The sequence below is a fragment of the Mustela nivalis genome, assembly GCF_964662115.1.
Source record: "Mustela nivalis genome assembly, chromosome: 9".
In the NCBI taxonomy this organism is placed as follows: domain Eukaryota; kingdom Metazoa; phylum Chordata; class Mammalia; order Carnivora; family Mustelidae; genus Mustela; species Mustela nivalis.
In genome coordinates, this window is record NC_139028.1 from 72296507 (window position 1) to 72317690 (window position 21184).

Here is a 21184-nt window from a genome sequence, read left to right on the forward strand (position 1 = left end):
TGTTAGGGACGCCTGGGTGGCTCAGTTGGTTAAGCAGCTGCCTTCGGCTCAGGTCATGATCCCAGCGTCCTGGGATCGAGTCCCACATCGGGCTCCTTGCTCAGCAGGGAGCCTGCTTCTCCCTCTGCCTCTGCCTGCCATTCTGTCTGCCTGTGCTCACTCTCTCCCCCTCTCTCTCTCTGATAAATAAAAAAAAAAAAAAAAAAAAAAAAGATTAAAAAAAAATTTTTAAAATAAAATGTTATTTTAAAATGACATTTTAAAAAGTTATTTAAAAAAGTTATTTTAAAATGAAAATAGTGCTGATATATTGATCCTAATGCCTTTTTTTTTTTTTTTAACCATTGCCTTTATAAACAGGCCTCATGGGCAAGAGTCTGACCTGCCCTTATCACGTCATCAGCCAAAAGCCCTGATAATTTGGCTAAGGTTGGTGATACTGTGTAAGCCACTACTTGACCAATCAGAAACTACAGAGTCAAGCTGATTTTCCACAGTGGTAGAGGTGAATAAGTGAGTAGGATAGTTGGGAAAGAATTTCCTAAGTTCTTATAACATACTTGTTTCCACATAAAGTCACCACAGGGTTAAGTAAAAAGAATTCTCACTGGAGCACACATTAATTTGTCTTTGCCCTAACAAGTCCCAGAGCGCATTGATGTGTTTATATCATATATAAAGACAGACAAAGAATCAGGTAAAAGTATTTTTAAACAGTGTTAAACCCATTTTATAAACAAAAATCTTTTAATAGGCAAAACCTCAGTTAATTCTGTCAAAATCATCTTTTCTTGATTTTGTAATGTTTCCCACAATTTTTAGGAGTGAATGTGAAGAGCAATCTTCACTTTTCAACGTTCTGAAAATATCTTCAAAATATTTATTTAGCAGAAAGCTTTGTCTACACAAAGCAATAGCATACAAATTCCATGAGTACGTTTTCTTTGGGAAGCAATATCTTCTGCTATATTTCTGACTGTGACTTTGACAAAGCAATTCCAAATATACTGATGTATTGAGCACTTTCTAGCTTCTTTACACTAGGAGAAGGGAACATTCCAGAAGTATTCTGACCTTCAGACAGGGCAAAGTCAGAGGCAAGAAAAGACTACATTCCAAAAATGCATTTTAAATATACTGTGATATATACTATTCTTTCCAAACTGAATATAGCTCCATACCAAGCTATTTTTGGAGGCAATAAGAAACATGGGAAGGACAGAGTATCTTGAAGGATGCCAAAAAGGAAGCTTCCGGGAGGAGATGGGACACTGATGGGTATCAAGGAATTATCAAGGATTTTTTGCTTTCTTTTGTTTTTTGCTTTTGGTTTTTAGGAATTATCAAATTTTAATGCTTACCTGTTACTGGCCTTTAGAGAGTATTATTCCTGCTGTTAAGATTTTGCTCACCATCAATTCTGCTTGAAACACTTGTCCCACATTCACCCTATTCAAATTTCACTCATCTTTCAAGGCCACCTCAATTTCTTTCTTTCCTTTAACAAGAACCAATAATAAAATCCTTAAAATAAGAAGGGATGTTGTGTTTCTTATCTTTAGGGACAATAAGAAAGAGAGGAAGAGAAGAGTTTGAGATTCTGTCTCCTACTTGAAGTGAGAAAAGCCCAAGGGATAAAGCATATGGTCACAGTTTCCAAAGTAGAGTCACATAAGCATTGACCTGTCCTATTACTCCTCATCTTACTTCCACACCAATCCTAGAAGACAGATATGAACACTTCTCTTTGCCCCCACAGCATTGACAGATTACTATACCCATGTCATAGGGATGTTCTGAAGATTAATGAGTTTTGGCATGTAGAGTGCTGACACAATAATCTTTCAATACTTGTTAGTTACTAGTATTTAATTCCTACTAGGAGAAATAAGTATCAATCAAGAAGATTAAGTTGCCTGGGAATCCCAGAGATACCACACACTTAGGGATATTTCCTATGCTAATTTCTTGCCTTGGGAATTCCCAGACCAACTAGGTAATGTCAGACGTCAAACCTACCTGAGATACAGACCCATGGTTGCAAATTCTAAAGGGGAACTCTCCTAACCCTCTCCTGGCCACGTCCAACACCACTACCACCACCCTCTGAACTTGTAAATCCAGAGGACAGACCATCATCTGTCTTTGTAACTTTTTTTTCTTCAGTTCTGCCCTACTCACTGCCCCTTTTACTGAGGGTGTAGTTTTTAAGACTTGCAGCATGAGCCCAAAGCCTCTAATTCTGTCTCTGTGTAAACATTAAAACTCAAGAGCTTGAAGTAATGGAAAACAACATTTTTCTTATACTCACCACAATCTGGGCAGTCTTTGTATAGGCTTAAATTTCTGATACTAAGATTATTAGATCTCTTAGCTATGCATTTATATGGGTATTTATTAGGTTATTCTTGTTGGTTTTTAATCCAGCTCATCTAGGTGTTTTATAGCCAGAGGAGTGTCTTATTATTTTACTTTGCCAGAACTAAGATTCCCATCATAGTTTTTCACTGACAATCAAATTAGGCCTGTTTACCTTTTCATTCTCAGTCCTTACCTAAGGGAGCATTTTATGAGCTTGAGCTTATGAGCTTGAGTGTAGTTTCAAATTCCTAAAAATAAGCTCATGTTTTAGAGATGAATGTTTGTTGAAAACCCAAAAGAAACTGTGGCATAAATTGTAAAACAACTGCTCAGACAAATTTAATGACAAATTATAACCCTAAAATGGTTTACTATGGATCATATATCCTAATGTTTCAGAAAGAAGCCTTACTTTAATACTTTACAGGGAAAAGCACAATTGATTCTTTTTTTAAAATGTATTTTATTTATTTATTTATTTGTCAGAAAGAGAACACAGCAGGGGGAGCAACAGGCAGAGGGAGAAGCAGGCTCCCCAATGAGCAAGGAGCCTGAAGTGGGACTCCATCCTTGGACCCTGGGATCATGACCTGAGCCAAAGGCAGATGCTTAGCCAACTGAGCCACCCAAATGTCCCATTTTTTAAAAAGATTTTATTTATTTATTTGACAGAGAGAGAGGGATCACAAGTAGGCAGAGAGGCAGGCAGAGAGAGAGGGAGAAGCAGGCTCCCTGCAGAGCAGAGAGCTCACTGTGGGGCTTGATCCCAGGACCCCGAGACCATGACCTGAGCTGAAGATAGAGACTTAACCCACTGAGCCACCCAGGCGCCCCTCCAAATGTCCATTTTTGTATATTCTTTTTTTTTTTAAGATTTTATTTATTTATTTGTCAGAGACATGGCGAAAAGCACAATTTAAAAATTCACCTGCAAAGACTTATTCTATTGATCAGCTCTGTTAAGGGCTGAATTGTGTCCTCCCAAAATTCCTATGCTATACTTATAACCTCCACTACCTAGATGTGACCATATTTGGAGATAGGCTTTTTAAGTAGATAGTTGAATTAAAGATCTTATTTATTTATTTATTTATTTGTTAGTTAGTTAGTTAGTTAGAGAGAAAGAGTGCAAGTGTACAAGCAGGCAGAGCCTGAGAAAGAAGCAGGCTCCCTGCCAAGCAAGAATGCCACTGCAGGACTCGATCCCAGGACCCTGGGATCATGACCTGAGCTGAAGGCAGTAGCTTAACCAACTGAGCCATCCAGGCATCCTGAGATTGTTGAGTTAAAATGAGGTCATTAGGGTGGATCCTATCGAATATGACTGGTTCCCTTGTAAGAAGAAGAAATTAGGACACAGACACACACAGAGGGAAGGCACAGGAAGATGAGGGCCACATACAAGCCAAGGAGAGAGGCCTCAGAAGACACCAACTCTGCCAACACCTTGATCTTGGACTTCCAGCCTCCAGAATTATAGGAAAATAAATTCCTGTTTCTTGAGTCACATAGTCTGTGGTACTTTGCTATGGTAGCCCTAGCAAATTAACACAGCTTTCTATTCTTTCTTATAATGTAGACAAAACTACTTAAAACACTTCCCTTTGTGTTCTGCTATTTAAAATATATCTAATTTAAGGTCTTAAATGTTCTTTGTTAAGATCAAATATTCATTATACCTTCTTAATAGTTAGCATATTGTATCAACAAATAAAATAATTCGCTTTTGGGGGGTGCCTGGGTGGTTCAAGTTGGTTGAGCGTCAGATTCCGTTTCGGCTCAGGTCAAGAACTCAAGGGTTTTGAGATCTTTCTCGGGCTCCAGGCTCAACAGGGAGTCTGCTTCTCCTCTCCCTCTCCCTCTGCCTGTCCTGCTCATGCTCTCTCTCTCTCTTTCTCTCTCTCAAATTAATAAATCTTAAAAAAAAATAGCTCACTCTTTGGATTGTCTAAATATGTGTATTTACCAACACTATAACCAACCACAGTATCAGTAACAGAAAACTAAAGAATCTTAGCTTTCTTTCTTATGTACTCAACAAAGCCCATACTGACCAAATACACTAATTACTTTACCTGGAACTCACGCACTCAGGCCCAATGTGGAGAATGGCATTTTGTGAATAGATATTGCACAATCATGCCAGCTGAAATAAAATCTTTGTAGCACTCCAAAACTTTGTTATAGCTTAAAAATACCTAATTTCATCCAGATCTGCTACAGTTGGAGAAAAATAAAAAGCTGCCTATAGGTAGCAGAGTTGAGTTGTGGTTTCCATCCTGACTGTTGTCCCGTGGTTTTTCCCTGTCCAATCCTCCGATTCTTTGTAGATCCTCTTCCCTTACCTGTCCGCTAGAATTCCCTTACCTGCTAGAATGCCTAGAGTTTGGTCCATGGCCTTGTGCTATCACTCTATATACTCTCTCTAGATTATCTCATACAATTCCATAGTTTTAAACTTCATTTACATGTCAGTAGCTTTCAGACTTTCTTGGCTCAGAAACTGTCTTTCGACTGCAGATCTGTATATCCAAATGCCTGTCTGAGATCTGTCTCAGACATAACTCTGATACTCAACCTGATCTAGCCTTGCCCTTATGTGCTCTTCTATAATCATTCCTATCTTGGAAAATGACACTTCATTCACCCAGTAATTCATGACAGAACTCTGAAAATCCTTCCTACCACTACTTTTTCAATGGCCCAGATAGCCAATGATTATCGAGACTTAGTGATTAAGATTTATTTATTGCTTGATTGATTGTACCAGAGATGGAGAGAAATGGAGATATATGTCTCTCTCACCTCCAATACCTTATTCCTAGATATTTACCATGTGTCACCTGGACAGCCACCAGGACCAGCTGTTTCCTAAGTGGCCTGCCCACATCCTCTCAAACACTCTCCAATCCATTCTTTACAATGTAGCCAGAACAATCCTTTAAAGCCACAGAACCAATTCTCTCTCATACTGATTGAAGCATATAAACATCGTTTCAAACTTTTCCATTACATTGCACCTAAAATAAAATCCAGACTCCTTAACATATCCTATGTCAAAAGAATTCTCAGAGACTTTAGGGGAAAAAAGTTCTCTTAGAAAAACACTTGCAAAAGTTTACAAGTGAGTTCAACTTTAGAAGGACTGGTTCAGAAAACACACCCCCCCCCCAGCTTATATGGTTCATGATGGAAAAAATAACACTTTCTCATATGATTGCTATACTCTTCCAAATTATTGTGTGTCATCAGATTTACATAAGACAAAAGTCAGCATTACAAAAGCCAGTGATTAAATTGTTTTTGTTAAGGAACCAGAAACATGTGAGAATGGCTAAAGGTTTCATTCACTTTGGAGACTATGGATAGTATGACACTGTTCTTTTTTGGCTTGCCTCAGAGCACAAAGTGTTTTGTTTTTCCTAACTGTGGTGTGTGACATTTACACTTATTCATATTGGAAGCAGGGCAAGGTGCCGATTTTGCTTTACAAGGATAAATCTGGGCATGACCTGGCTACTTCTTATGTCTTCATCCTCAACTTATGCTACTCTCCCCCTCATTTCTATGTTCCAGGCACTTGGCCTTCTTTCAGGTTCACAGGCTCTTCCCAAGCACAGTACTCCCTCTCTCTGGTACACACTACCCTATAACCTTTACCTAGCCACATTTTACTCATTGTCCCAGTTGCAACTTAGATGTAAAAAATCCCAATCTGAATCAGTACTATTATTCAACCAATCATAGTGTCTTTATCATCAGTTAGGATGCCTTTGGTTGTCAGTAACTCAAAGACTAATTCAAATGTATTCTTAGTGTCTTTAAGGCCAGGGAGGTTTTGAACATGGAGAACACTCACCACTACATGTATTTTTGTTTAAAGCTCACTATATAAACCGTAATATGTAGTAAACAGTATTTCCTGGAAATACTTTGCTGTGCTGTCCAAAACAGTATCTACTAAACACATGTGGTTATTGAGCACTTAAATATGACTAATGCAACTGAGGAATTAAATTTTTAACTTTATTTGTTTTTAATTAAAATTTAAAGCTGATAATTTCTTCAGTGACAGGAAATTTTTAAGTGCATTTGGAAAAACTCAAGTATGTGAATCTATTTTTTCAACTGCAAATTTTATGAAATCTAATACAGTTCCAGTATTTTCAAAAGAAATTAAGCAAATAGATGGTACTAGACAGCTTTATGCTAAGCAATATAAGTCAATCAGAGAAAGACAATTATCATACAATCTCATTGATACGTGGAATTTAAGAAACCAAACAGAGGATCATAGGGAAAGAGGAAAAACGAAAACAAGACAAAACCAGAGAGGGAGACAAACCATAAGAGACTCTTTTTTTTTTTTTTTTTTTTTTTTTTTTTTAAGATTTTATTTATTTATTTGACAGAGAGAGAGAGATCACAAGTCGGCGGAGAGTCAGGCAGAGAGAGAGAGAGAGAAGCAGGCTCCCACTGAGCAAAGAGCCCGATGCGGGGCTCGATCCCAGGACACCGAGATCATGACCTGAGCCGAAGGCAGCGGCTTAATCCACTGAGCCACCCAGGCGCCCCCAAACCATAAGAGACTCTTAATCATAGGAAACAAACAGCGTTGCTGAAGGGGAGGAAGGTGGGGCGATGGAGTAACTGGGTGATAGACATTAAAGAGGGCATGTGATGTAATGAGCACTGGCTATTATAGAAGCCTGATGAATCACTGATCTGTACCTCTGAAACCAATAATACATTGTTAGTTAACTGAATTTAAATTAAAAAATAAGAATAAAGAATATAAGTGTAAAGTACATACTGAATTTCCAAGACTTGTATAAAAATGTAAATTGTTATACATGTCAAAATTATATTTTGGATAGATTGCATTAAATAAAATGTTACTAAAATTAATCTATTTGTTTTTGCTCTTTTACGTGGCTAATAGAAAACTTTAAATTTAAATTACATGGCTAATTGTAGGGTTAGCATTATGTTGGACAGTACAGCTCCAAATAACTACTCAACTAATTAAAAGCATGAATTTAACAAAGTTTCTATGTAAAGGCTTACAAAGTTTCCAGTTAAAGTTTTTGAGGGAGTTGGGAGGAAATACAAACATCGAATTGGCATTTTTAAAAGTAAGTGTGTGGGTGCCTGGGTGGCTCAGTGGGTTAAGCCGCTGCCTTCGGCTCAGGTCATGATCTCAGGGTCCTGGGATCCAGTCCCGCGTCGGACTCTCTGCTCAGCAGAGGGAGCCTGCTTCCCTTCCTCTCTCTCTGCCTGCCTCTCTGCCTACTTGTGATCTCTCTCTCTCTCTCTCTGTGTCAAATAAATAAATCTAAAAAAATAAATAAATACAAAAAATAAAAGTAAGTGTGTAACATGCTGAAGCTGGATTGGAATTTAGGATGAGTGGCTGGGGTGTGAGGTAAAATGGGAGGCTACTGCCGTAAACCGGGCAGAAAAGTGATGATATTGGTTTGGGCTAGAATGGAGGTAGTGAGGTGAAGAAAAGATAGAGACAACTTGGGACATAAAACTGACAAAAGTTTAAAAATCTATTTAATCAGATTATCTGATTGCATCAAAACATTGATTACAGTTTTATCATATTCTACAATGAAAACAGTAATTAAAACGTATTTAATCAAATTCTATAATTTAATCAAAACAGTCATTACAGGTTTAATCAAATTGTTCAACCACTTTATTAAAATCACAAGTCTAGCCGATTCATATCCTTCTAAGAACCGAAAATACACACACAGGAACTCACAAGGTTATAGAATTCATCGTAACATTTATATTTAAACTGATCACAAAGGTAGCACAGGTATGACTTGCACTTCACATCTGCTAAACGAAGAGCCCCTGACCGGGCTGAGGGATGAATGAATTATTCACAGCAATCTTGAGGAGGAAAAAAGATCCGCCAAGTCCGGGGCGCAGAGGCGGGAGTCCGGCGCCGACACAGCTGCCAGAATTGGCCGGAGGTCCCACGTCAGTCAGTGGCCAGGCCCTGAACCCGCGCCTCGTTCGTCGAATCGCCCACCCCGGGGCCGGGAGGCTAGGCTTTCAGTACTTTGATTCACGCTGCGCCCGTGCGGGTCTGATTCAGAAGTCGCAGACCCACTCTAAAGAAAACATCGACATCGTCGTTCCCTAGTCAAGGAAACGCCAGAGCCGCAGAATGAGCCGGTAGTCTGACAGGCCCTCCCGCGGGGAATGCTTCCGGGGCAGGGGGCGGGACTGCCGGAAGTGGCCGGACGCCGTCTGCTGTTCGTTGTTTAAGCGGCTGACGGGAAGGAGAAGCCCAAGCTCCGGCGGCGCCGCGGGGCGGCAGTCACGACCTGAGCCCGGGCCGCCGCTAGCCTCTGGAAGAGCCAGAAGCCAGGAGTACCTGCTGTGGAGCGGAGGGGCGAGACGTCCGCTCGCCTTCTGCTCTCATCATGTCGCGGGGTTCCATCGAGATTCCCCTCCGGGACACTGACGAGGTAAGTGTCGAGTATGGGGGAGGATGGGGGCCATGAACTTGAATGATCCCCTCCTTTCCCCTTCTTTCGACTTCGCCTCTGAAGCGAGAGCACCTTTTCCCCCGGGAGCCCAGGTCGAAATCCCCGACCGAAGCCCCAGTCACCCCCTGCCCCTGCACCTTTTCAGGCTGACCACATCACGTCCCCGCAGCCTCGCGGCCACCTCGAGGAGTTCTTGAAAGTTCCTTTCCTACCTGTTCGTATGTGGCAGTACTCTGCTCTCTTCCTAATTGTCGGCGCAGGGGTGCGAGAGTGCGGATAAATTGTAAGGCGCCTCACAGATAAAAGAGGTGGGCGCTGATGTCGCCGTGGTCTCTGCTGCTCAAACTATCTTTCCCTGAGGAATACAAAGGATGTCAACCTTTATCCCTTAGAAACTCGAGTCTCTCGTGATGCTCTGTGTCCCCCACACACAGCTGCATCGGCAAAATAAGAGACCCCGAGATACAGCCGCCAGGGTGTGGTGATGGAACTCACCTTCTCCCTTCCCCACACCTCATCATGGGTAGCCTGTGGCTTGTCTCAGTTAAGCCCTCAGCATTGATGTTGTCTAGATCCAATATAATCGCGTACCCTTATTTTTGTTCACTTGAGATATAACATTGAGATGTCATTGACCTAGCATAAAATCCAGTGTTTTTCAGCAGTATTGTTGTAAAGTTGTTAACCATCACCACTATCGAATTCCAGAACATTTGCCTGCTGTTACTTTTTGTGCTCACATTCAGGAGTGCCTGTGACACACAAATGTTGTCTCCCTGGATGAATGTGTACAGTGGCATGGAACTTCACATTGCCTCTAGAATGGTGCTTCTCAAGTTGTCAGGCCTGTGGCATCAGTCTCAGGGATGCTTATCTGCACTTCACCTGGATTATATGCTAGGCACGGTTTTGTTTTGTCTTTTTTGACAAAGCTTTTTTTTTTTTCTTTTTTAACAAAGCTTTTGTAACATTTTATCTTTCTGGTGATTTGAAGACAGCTAGAAGTGTTTGTTTGCTTCTCTATGCTTTTACCTTAATATTCTCATATGACCTATTTGACATGTGTGCCTTAAGCGTGTCTTAATGTGTCCTTGCTCAGCCCCATAGCAAGTGAAAACAAACCCTATGTATATCCATATTGATGTATATTCCGAAAAGCGCAAGGAAGAAATGTGAATTTAAGGAAGAAATAAGAAATAAGAAAAAAATAAGAAATAAGAAAAACTTGCATTTTCTGTTTTAGGTCATTGAACTCGACTTCGATCAGTTACCGGAGGGAGATGAAGTTATCAGTATTCTGAAACAGGAACACACACAACTGCACATATGGATTGCTTTGGCGGTTAGTGTTAATGTGACAACTATTTTTTATACATTGACTAGGAAAAATATTTGGCTTCTGTCTTCAGATTAGTAGTAGCCAGCTTGGGAGCAGGATAAGTAAATTGTACCATATGTATGGAAGTTAATTGTATTACCATTTATAGAACAAGAAGGCCAGTTTCCTAAATGATGTACTGTTCCACTTGTATTACTATATGTTGTACTGTTCCCCTGGTATTACTATATGTTGGTAAAGGCAAAATTCATTTAAGTTAAATAGTAGTCTATACTGTGTATTTGGTTATTTACTAATTACTCAGTGAAGACTGGCTTATGATTTGTGGATAATCTGAGAAAAAACAAGGAGCCATCATGTAAACATTATTACTTAACATTGTTTTCCATAACAATAAAACATTTCCAGTAAAACAGTCTAGAAGGTGATTATATTCCAGGCTAACTCACAAAAGCCCTTTTGGATGAGTTTTTTCTCAGGCTTGTTTTTTGTCCTGTTGGTCCCTTCCATAACATAAACCGGACTGGAAAGTCTCAGGAGAATCACCTCAGCCTAAAATTCTGACACCCTTTACTCTCCCCAGCACCACTTACCTAATGTTTTCTTTTTATGAGAACTTGATAATAAATTATTCTGGTAATGCATTATACTAAAATCGTTTTTTAAGCAGGTGTGCTCCAGGTCACTTTTGCTTAAAGATACATAGGAGGCTCCTCCTATTATCTTGAAAGAAGTTGATCTGCAGTTGGGCTTATATCCAGTGCTGAAGCCTAACTGTAAATCATTTCTTAGATAAGGTTTTACAGAAAAATACTTTTAGTGACAGTACCTTTCTGAAGTGTTACGTTTTCCTGGTCTATGGAGAGTAAGCCGTTGACGTTGTCACACAGTTTTTAAAGCCAGAGAGGAATTTAGATTTTCTTTAGTATAAATGCCTCTTTTAACAGCACTTACAGGAAAAAATGGAGGATTGAAGGATTATTGTGGCACCTGTGGTAAAATTGATGAAACATTGTGGGCTCTAGAGAGTGTAACAGAAAAGAGTCTAGGCTTTGGACTGGGAAAGGCCTTTCTTCAGATTCCTACTTGGCTGCTAACTAGCTGTGGCCTTTGACAAATGATTACCTTCTGAGCCTGTTTTCTCATCTAAAATGTGGGGATGTTAGCATTCATTTTAAGGGTGATTGTGCAGATTAGAAATAAGTATATAAAGCTCCTGCCATAATGTATGGCCCACAGTCGGTGGGTAAAAAAGATAGATCTTGGGGTGTCTGGGTGGCTCAGTGGGTTAAAGCTTCTGCCTTCGCCTCAGGTCATAATCCCAGGGTCCTGGGATCGAATCCCTCATCAGGCTCTCTGCTCCTCAGGGAGGCTGCTTCCTCCTCTCTCTACCTGCCTCTCTGCCTACTTGTGATATTTGTATGTCAAATAAATAAATAAAATCTTAAAAAAAAAAAAAAGATGGATCATCCTTTTAGTATTAATAAATGACAGATGCCAGGGAAGTTATTCAGCAGGCCCAAAGTCATGGATAATTTTCATAGATCTAGAACCAGAACCTAAGTTTTTGGTTTAGAATTCTATATCCCTCTCATTATTGCTTTTTCTCTTGGGTTCTGATTTAGTTTGAAATCACCTATTGGTAGGTAAGTAGTAATTTGGAAACATTTATGGTGATTATCACTTTTTTAACAATTTTAATAATTCAACTCTTACAATAATTCACCTACTATAAGCTGCACACATATGACATGTACCATTTGAGAAGTTTTAGCATATTTCACACCTGTGAAATCATTACTGCAATCAAGATAATGAATAAATCCATCACCCCCAAAACCTTTCTCCAAACTTGTCCCCATGCCCCATAGTGCTCAGCCAACCCTTGCTTTTTGTTTCTAAAGATTGCATGTTCCAGAGTTTTTATACAAATGGAATCATTATAGTATGTATTCTTTTTGGTCTGGCTTCTCTCACTCAGCATAATTATCTTGAGACTTACCCATGTTGTAGCATGTATCAGTGGTTCTTTTTTCTCCTGAGCAACAGCCATTGTACAGATATACCACAGCTTGTTTGTCCATTCACCTGTTGATCAACAATTGAGTTGTTTCTAGTTTTTGGCTATTACAAACGGAGCTGCTGTAGATGTTTGTGTGCAGCTTTGTGTGTGGACATATGCTTTAATAATTCTAATTTGATTCTTTACTTTTTAGCTGGAATATTACAAGCAAGGAAAAACAGAAGAGTTTGTAAAGTTGTTGGAAGCAGCACGTATAGATGGCAATTTGGACTATAGAGACCATGAAAAAGACCAGATGACTTGCTTGGATACATTGGCGGCCTATTATGTTCAACAGGCTCGGAAGGAAAAGAATAAGGACAATAAGAAAGATCTTATTACACAGGCAACCCTATTGTATACCATGGCTGATAAAATTATTATGTATGATCAGGTAAATAAGTCACATTTCTTGATTTGTAATTAAAAATTGCTCATTGATAGTTTGCACATTATAGTTGTAACACATTCGTTATAGCTTATAGTTGTAACACATTATAGCTGATAGAGGTATTTGTGTCATATTCTACCTGCTTCCTATATGGTTTTCATTTTACTGTTACACATTTATGTTAAATTGTGGTTGTTCCTTGGTAAAGTCAAGTCTAAGATGATATATCACTTTTTCAGAATCATTTGTTGGGAAGAGCCTGCTTCTGCCTACTTGAAGGGGACAAAATGGATCAGGCTGATGCACAGTTTCATTTTGTACTTAACCAGTCTCCAAATAATATTCCAGCCCTTCTTGGTAAGTCATTTTTGGCAACCATCTTAGGGAACTGTATCTTCCACCATATGCCTATAGTATATTTCATTGACTGGGCTGGACAGCAATGTAGAAGCGCTTTACTTTATAAAAATGAAACTATCTGCAATAGATCATTGTTTCTTTTGAAATTTCAATCATAGACCTGTACCCCTAAAACAAATAAGACATATGTTAATTAATTGAATTTAAATTAAAAAAGAATTTCCTTTACCATTAACGTCACTTCATAATATTAAAATACACACACACACACCATTTAATAATTTGTTATCCACTTCTAAAGAGTCAATAAGCAATATCTATTTGGACAACTATAAGCTATTTTAATTATTTTATCTTATTTAACAGGACTATTTGTTTATAGGTGAAATTAATATATTTTTATGGAAAACAAGTTTAAATATGAAATCATTTTCACTGTTTTCAAGTATTTCTTATTCAGAGATGTGTTTGATTTAGGTGAGTTCATGTAGAACATATGAGACTTGTATTCTTTAGTCAGTGAATGTTTATTTTTAAAAATTACAATAGGTAAAGCTTGCATTTCCTTCAACAAGAAGGATTACAGAGGAGCTCTTGCTTACTATAAGAAAGCATTGCGTACCAACCCAGGATGTCCAGGTAGGAGCAAAACTTTTTTTCTGAAGTCTAAGCTGCATATGACCCAACTGAAAATATTGAGGATTTGGCAGTTGACTATGAAGTTATTGTGAAAAGATGCTATAGGTTGTTGAAATGACAGAATTGAAATTTAAAAATATATATTATGTTTGATCCAAAAGCTGAATAGCAGATCTTTTTTTTTTTTTTAAGATTTATTTAGAGAGGGAGAGAGAGCGAGCAATCATGTATGAGTGGGAGACAAAGGGAGAGAATCTTTAAGCAGACTCCCTGCTGAGCATAGAGCCTGATGCAGGGCTTAGTCTCTTGACCTATGAGATTGTGACCTGAACTGAAACCAAGATTCAGAAGCTTAACCAACTGAGGCACCCAGGCATCTCTTTTAGACCATATTATAATCTTTTTGCTTTATACTATTTTTCTATTTCTTTATTTGCTGTACTATTCTCTTTCTTCTGTTTGCTTTATTTCTGTTTTTCTATTGAAAATCTCAGTCATTTAGCAAATCTTATTGAGATCAACTATGTGCCAGACATTGTTCAGACTGAAGGAATGCAGCAGTAAACCCAAGAGACAAAAATCTCTGCCTTGGCGTTCCTGGGTGGTTCAGCGGATTGAGCATCAGACTCTTGGTTTTGGCTTAGGTCATGATCGTGGGGTCATAGACTTGAGCCCCATGTTGGTCTCCATGCTCAGCAGGGAGTCTGATGGAGATTCTCTCTCTCTCCCTCTATCCCTTCCCCTGCTTGCTCGCTCTCTCTGGAATGAATAAATAAATCTTAAAAAAAGAATCAATCTCTTCCCTCATGGAATTCATTTCGCAGTGGGGAAGAGAAAATGAGTAAAATATACACTGTGTAAGATATTAGCAAAAAGAACGTAAAGCAATAAAAGTGTATGAGAAGAATTGGGAGATTACTTAGAAAGGTTGACCAGGGAGCGCCTGGGTGGCTTAGTTGGTTAAGCATTCAACTCTTGATTTTGGCTTGGGTCATGATCTCAGGGTTGTGAGGTCAAGTCCTGCGTTGGGCTCTGTGCTGGGCAAGGAACCTGCTTAAGATTCTCTTAGGGAGTCTGGGTGGCTCAGTCGTTTAAGCATCTGACTATTTCAGCTCAGGGTCCTGACATAAAAGCCCTGCATTGGGCTCTCTACTCAGTGGGGAGCCTGCTTCACCCTCTTCCCCCTGCCCCTTCCCCTGCTCATGCTCTGTCCCAAATATTTTTAAAAAGATACTCTCTCTCCTCTTCTGCTCCTCCTCCCCTCCAAAAAAAGAAGAAAAAAGAAATGTTGACGAGGAAAATAGTAACAATTAAGACCTTAAAATAATAGACATGTAAATATATGGGAGAAGATTATTCCCAGAGAGAGGGAATAGGAGGTATAAAGGTCCTGAGGAAAGAGTGGGTCTAACAAGTTTGAAGAATAATGAGGAAGCTAGTGTATCTGGAGTGGAGAGAGAAGGTAAGGAGGAAAAGTACTAAGAACTGGGTCAAAAAGATGAAAAAAAAAAAAGAACTGGGTCAAAAATAGAACCAGGGACCAATCATGTCAGGCATCATAGATTATTAAAAAAACGTGGGTGTTTACTCTGATAGACATAGGAAGCTATTTGAGGGCTTTGGGCAAAGGAGTAAGTAATGATCTGACTTATATTTAAAAGGATCATATGGGCCTCTGGGGTGCAAGTATAGAAATTGGGAGACCGGGTAGAAGCCTGTTGCAGTCATGTAGGTCAGAGATGATTGTGGCTTGCATTAGGATGGTAATAGTAGAGGTACAAGTGATCGGAATCTCTGTATATTTTGAAGGAAGAACTGATGGAGTAGATGTGATGTATGAGACAAAGGAGAAATCAAAAGTAACTTCTTATAAGAGTAGAGTTACATTTTAGCACATTTGGAAAATATAGTTCCAAGATGAATTAGTTTTAGACATGAAAATTTTAAAATACCTTTTAGACCTACAAGTGGAGAGGTCAGGAGAGCTGTGGTTCAGGAAGGAGGTCTGAGCTGAAGTAATTAATTTGGAAATCATCAACATAGAGATGATATATAAAGCCATGAGACTATGAGGTTACCAGGTGATGAGTAGAGATAGAAAAGAGGTTCAGGGATGGTCTTCTAGGGCACTGTGACATTGTAGAGGTTAGGGAAATGAAGAAGAACCAACAAAGGAGCCTGCAAAGTAAGAGGAAAAGAGAGTAAAAGCAATGTCCTTGAAGTAAAATGTAAGAATGTTTCTAGGACAAGGTCAGACACTGTCACGTTCTATTGTTAGGTCAAGTAAAATAGGAACCCAAAACTGATCACTGAATTCAGCAGTATAGTAATCATTAGTGACCTTGATAAAAGCAGTTTTATTGGAATGGTGAGGGTGAGATGCTTGGTGGATACACTTAAGAGAAAATGGAAGAGGAAAGTTAGGCAGCAACTATAGATAGATCTTTCGAGGAGTTTTGCTCTCAAGGGAAGAATAGGAGTGGGTTGACAATTGGAGAGGAAAAGAATGGAGAGGATTTTTTTTTTTAGATGGGAGAATATATGTGGATTAGAATGATGTATACATAGAGAAAATTTGATAATGCAGGAAAAACAGGTGAGAGTTGCTGGAGCAGTGTCCTTAAATAGACGAGAAGGGGTAAAATCCAGTGTCCAGTGGGGAGGTTGGCCCTTCATGGGAACATGGTGGAGTTTTGGCATTGCCTTGAAGTTGGATAGCATGTATAATAAGCACAGCTCTGAAGGGAATGACAGTTTGTACATGTAGTCAGTCACAGTTTTGAAGGCCTTCATGAAATTTTTTGCTGTCTTTAAAAATTGCTCTTTGAGGGGTGCCTGGGTAGCTCAGTGGGTTAAAGCCTCTGCCTTCAGTGTAGGTCATAATTCCAGGGTCCTGGGATCAAGCCCTGCAACAGGCTCTCTGCTCAGTGGGGAGCCTGCTTCCCTCTCTTTCTCTCTGCCTGCCTTTCTGCCTACTTGTGATTTCTGTCTGTCAAATAAGAAAAGAAATATACTTTTTTTAAATTGTTCTTTGAAAATTAGATACTGAAGGTACTGTATAGCCAGGAGTGCAAGAAAAATACCAGTATTGTAGGTATTCTGTTTACGGCGAGAAAGGGGATGGGCAGTATGGTATACTATCCACTGTAACCAAATTTGTGATACACCAAAAGATTTTATAGTGTAGTAATACTGAGGTTAATTTTGAGATTTTGCAACTCATAGAGAATGTTAAAGCATTTTGTTTAATTGAACCCTAAAATCGCCCTAGTTTGACAGATGGACTATTTTTTTAGCGGAAGTTCGTTTAGGAATGGGCCATTGCTTTGTGAAACTTAACAAACTGGAGAAAGCTCGTCTGGCATTCAGCAGAGCCCTTGAACTCAATTCCAAATGTGTGGGAGCATTGGTTGGACTGGCTGTACTAGAACTCAACAATAAAGAGGTATGTGAATAAAAAAAAGGCTTTCGTGACTGATCTGTCAGGCTCACTATTCCTTATCTAAACTCTTGAGACCAGAGTGTTTTAGAGGTCAAGACTGCAAAGAATAGAAATGTAATATGAGGGGAGCCTGGGTGACTTGGGTTCAAGCCTCTGCCTTCAGCTCAGGTCATGGTCTCAGGGTCCTAGGGTCCTGGGATCGAGCCCCGCATCAGGCTCTCTGCTTGGCGAGGAGCCTGCTTCCCCTCCACCCCCACTCTGCTTGCCTCTCTGCCTACTTGTGATCTCTGTCTATCAAATAAATAAATAAAGTCTTTAAAAAAATGCAATATGATGCCTGTACTGCATAATATATTAACACCCAGGTATTAGGACACCACCCCAAATGCAAACTTACATTTCTCTGTAATAATGAGTGACTGTTCACACTAGAGGATAACTTCACAATTCAGGTAAACTTTTGCCCCTATGTAAGCTTGTTCTAAGATTACCAAACAACATGTTTTTTAAGAAGTTTTTGGATTTCAGAATTTCAGATAAGGAGCTGTACAGTGGGGCACCTGAGTGCCTCAGTGGGTTAAAACCTCTGCCTTCGGCTCAGGTCATGGTCTCAGAGTCCTGGGATCGAGCCCCGCATCTGACTTTCTGCTCAGCAGGGAGCCTGCTTCCTCTCTCTCTCTGCCTGTATCTCTGCCTACTTGTGATCTCTGTCAAATAAATAAATAAAACGTTAAAAAAAAAAAGGAGCTGCACGATGTGTGTAAGTTTGGAATGCTTTCCATTGCAAGTAACAAAAGCCTACTGCTGTGACTTAAACATGAGGGTTTTTATTATCTGCTAAACCAGTCATCTAAGGTCTTGGATTTGGCACCTCAGTATCCTCAAACCCAGAATTTTACATCTTTCTGTCCTTCCTAATATGTGGATCTTCCTCCTTGTGTCTGTCACCTCGTAGTTACGGGATAGCTGCTGTATCTCCAAGCTCTCATTATTTCATCAACCTTATGTAGAAGGAGGAAAGGGAAAGGATAAACAGATTTCTCTTAGAGCAGTTCTATCCCCATCACACTTTCTCTTTATAAAGTGTGTATAATTGTCTAGACAGGGATATCAGAGTTTCTCAGCCTTAGCTTTGTTGACTTACAGAGCTGGATAATTTTTTGCTGTAGAAAATTATCCTACCAATTGGTAGGATGTTTAGCAGCATCCCTGATATCTGCCAGCTAAAATCCTCCCTGTCGTGATGATGAAAAATGACATCACTCCCAGTTTAGAACCACTGCCTTAGACTGATCCTGAGAGAAAGGGATAGATTATCTTGACTGGTTTAGATCAATCATTATTCATCCCCTGGGGCTTGAGAAGAGAAGGAGGGAACTTTCCCTCCTGAAATTAAAAGATCACAGGCTACAAAGTCAGGTCAGGACTCTATTAACAGAGTAAGGGGGTAATCCACAGACCTCTGCCGCATCAAGAAGACAGCCAGAATCTATAAAAGTAGGAAATGTGGCTATTTGTGAGGGAAATTCTAACAGTTTAATTCACTATTTGAATTTTTTTTTTATCGCTGCTGAAGGTTAACTGAAACAAGAGCTATATTTTGGTGTCTGAACTTAGATTTATATAACCTTATTTCTTCAGACTATAAAGAAAACTTCGGAAAAATGCTAATTAAGTAATGACCCTGTTGTTGTTGTTTTTCTTTTAGGCTGATTCCATAAAAAATGGTGTCCAGCTTCTTTCCAGAGCCTATACTATTGATCCTAGCAATCCCATGGTATTGAACCACTTGGCAAATCACTTTTTCTTCAAAAAGGTAAGAGAAGTCAATTTATTAAAGTTGTTTGCTTTTAAATCCTGATTTGTTTTTCTGTTCTGCCGTTGATATTTTATTTTTTTAACTTGGAAAAACACTGAAAATGTAGAGTTTTTTTCAAATTAAAATTTGTATTAGTTAATTGGGGGTGGGTATGTTTAGTCATTCACTCATTTAATATTTATTGACCCTTTATACTCTGTACCCAACACTGAGTAGAGATGTGGAGATCAGTAAACTGTGGTTTCTGTACTCCATTCAGTTTCGTAGAAAACAGACATGTAAACAAATGTAAATGCAGAAATAAAAGTCTCTATCTTGCTGTGGTAGAGAAATGAAAGAGGAAGTGACCAAGTGGTTAAGAAGGGTTTTCACCAAGAAGGAAAGGCTCTTGAACTAGGTTTTTAGGAGGAGGTCTTTGGGTAGTTGAAAGGGCAAAGGCACAGATGTGGAAATAGTGCGTAGTAAAAGCACAGCATGTGGTGGGCTCGTGCTAGACAATGCATTGGGTCCAGATAGCGAGGTACTTGTGTGATATAAGGAGTTTGGACCTACTTACATAGGCAGCCGAGAAGTCATTGAAGTTTTTATTTATTTTTGCATATTGATCAAGATGTAATTTTTAAAGTTGCCACAAATTCTGTAGAAGCAATGGTATTTTAGATTTCTTGAATACTAAATCCAAGATTGCATTGGCAAAGTTTTTATACAGTAAGTATGAAAGTTTTACTTGCCATACGGAAACCAGATACTAAATTATACCAGGAACTTTAATTTAATAGCAATTTAGGTAAAAGTTACAGAACTGTATCAGACCTTACTAATGTTAGCATATCACTGTTATTATTGCTATTAATATGCAGTCAGTACTTATGAAATACCAAGTATTATTAAAAATGAATCTTGTGGGGGTACCTGGCTGGATCCTTCAGAAGAGGATGTGACTTGATCTCAGGGTCGTGAGTTTGAGCCCCACATGAGATGTTGAGACTTAAATAAAGAAAACTTGAAAAAATGCATTCCATGTACTATGCAGCCATCAGAAGAAATGAAATCTTGCCATTTGCGACGACGTGGATGGAACTAGAGTGTATCATGCTTAGCAAAATAAGTCAAGCGGAGAAAGACAACTATCATATGATCTCCCTGATATGAGGAAGTGGAGATACAACATGGGGGGTTAAGGGGGTAGGAGAAGAATAAATGAAACAAGATGGGATTGGGAGGGAGACAAACCATATGTGACTCTTAATCTCACAAAACAAATGAGAGTTGCTGGGGGGAGGGGGTGGGGTTATGGACTTTGGGGAGGGTATATGCTATGGTGAGTGCTGTGAAGTGTGTAAACCTGGCGATTCATAGACCTGTACCCCTGGGGATAAAAATATATGTTTGTAAAAAAAAATAAATAAAATCTTTTTAAAAAAAAATAAAAAATTAAAAAAAAAAATGCATTCCATGAATTTGTAAAAGAGTCAGATAATAGTTAGAGGTAGTTAATATTATCCCCATGACCTGAGCTGAAGGCAGACACTTAACAACTGAGCCACCCAGGCGCCCCTAGTTTTTAATTTTCAATGCTAGTCTTTCTTCCACTGCTGAAGATAAAGTCTTGCTTTTTTTTTTTTTTTTTTTTTTTTAAAGATTTTATTCATTTATTTGAGAGAGAGAAAGCACAAGACGGGGGAGGGTCAGAGGAAGAAACAGACTCTCGCTGAGCGGGAAGCCTGATGTGGTACTCCATCTTGGGACTCCAGGATCATGACCTGAGCCAAGGGCAGATGCTTAACCAACTGAGCCACCCAGGCACCCAAAGCCTTACTTTTTAACATGTTCAAAACCGTTTAGATTGTGTACATGAAGTATGTAAATCAAGCCAATCTGTTAGTGTTGCTGAATACCTGTTATGTGATCAGCACCATGAAGTTATCTTGCACTGAATATATGTCCTAAAGGTTTAGAACATGCTTACATATGTTTTCTTCATCTGTCATTAGGGCAGCCCTAAGGAGGTAGGCAGCTTATTTCTATTTCCCTTTCTATGGATAAGAAAATTGAGATTCAGCAAAGTTAAGTAACATCACTTGCCAAAATTCACTCAGTTAGCAAGTTGTACAGTTGAGATGTAGTATTTTAATTAACTGCCCACCACACTACATTGTCTCCCCTATAGAAGAATCATTTAGCTAGGAAGAAAAGGTATTACCAACATCCCAGACACTTCAGTAAGTAGTGAGGTGGGATTAGAGATGGGAGCTGTGG

General features: G+C 39.2%; 1 protein-coding gene across 1 annotated transcript in view; it reads left to right on the plus strand.

The window, feature by feature from the left end:
* The first annotated feature begins 7842 nt into the window (after window positions 1-7842).
* Window positions 7843-21184, plus strand: part of CTR9 (CTR9 homolog, Paf1/RNA polymerase II complex component) — a 29846-nt gene continuing 16504 nt past the window's right edge. Inside the window, exons 1-7 of the mRNA XM_082683032.1 lie at window positions 7843-8852; window positions 10117-10215; window positions 12429-12668; window positions 12905-13022; window positions 13575-13664; window positions 16961-17109; window positions 18815-18922. Coding sequence (XP_082539158.1) covers window positions 8808-8852; window positions 10117-10215; window positions 12429-12668; window positions 12905-13022; window positions 13575-13664; window positions 16961-17109; window positions 18815-18922 — 849 coding nt within the window. The 5' untranslated portion in view covers window positions 7843-8807. The remainder of the gene's footprint in view (window positions 8853-10116; window positions 10216-12428; window positions 12669-12904; window positions 13023-13574; window positions 13665-16960; window positions 17110-18814; window positions 18923-21184) is intronic.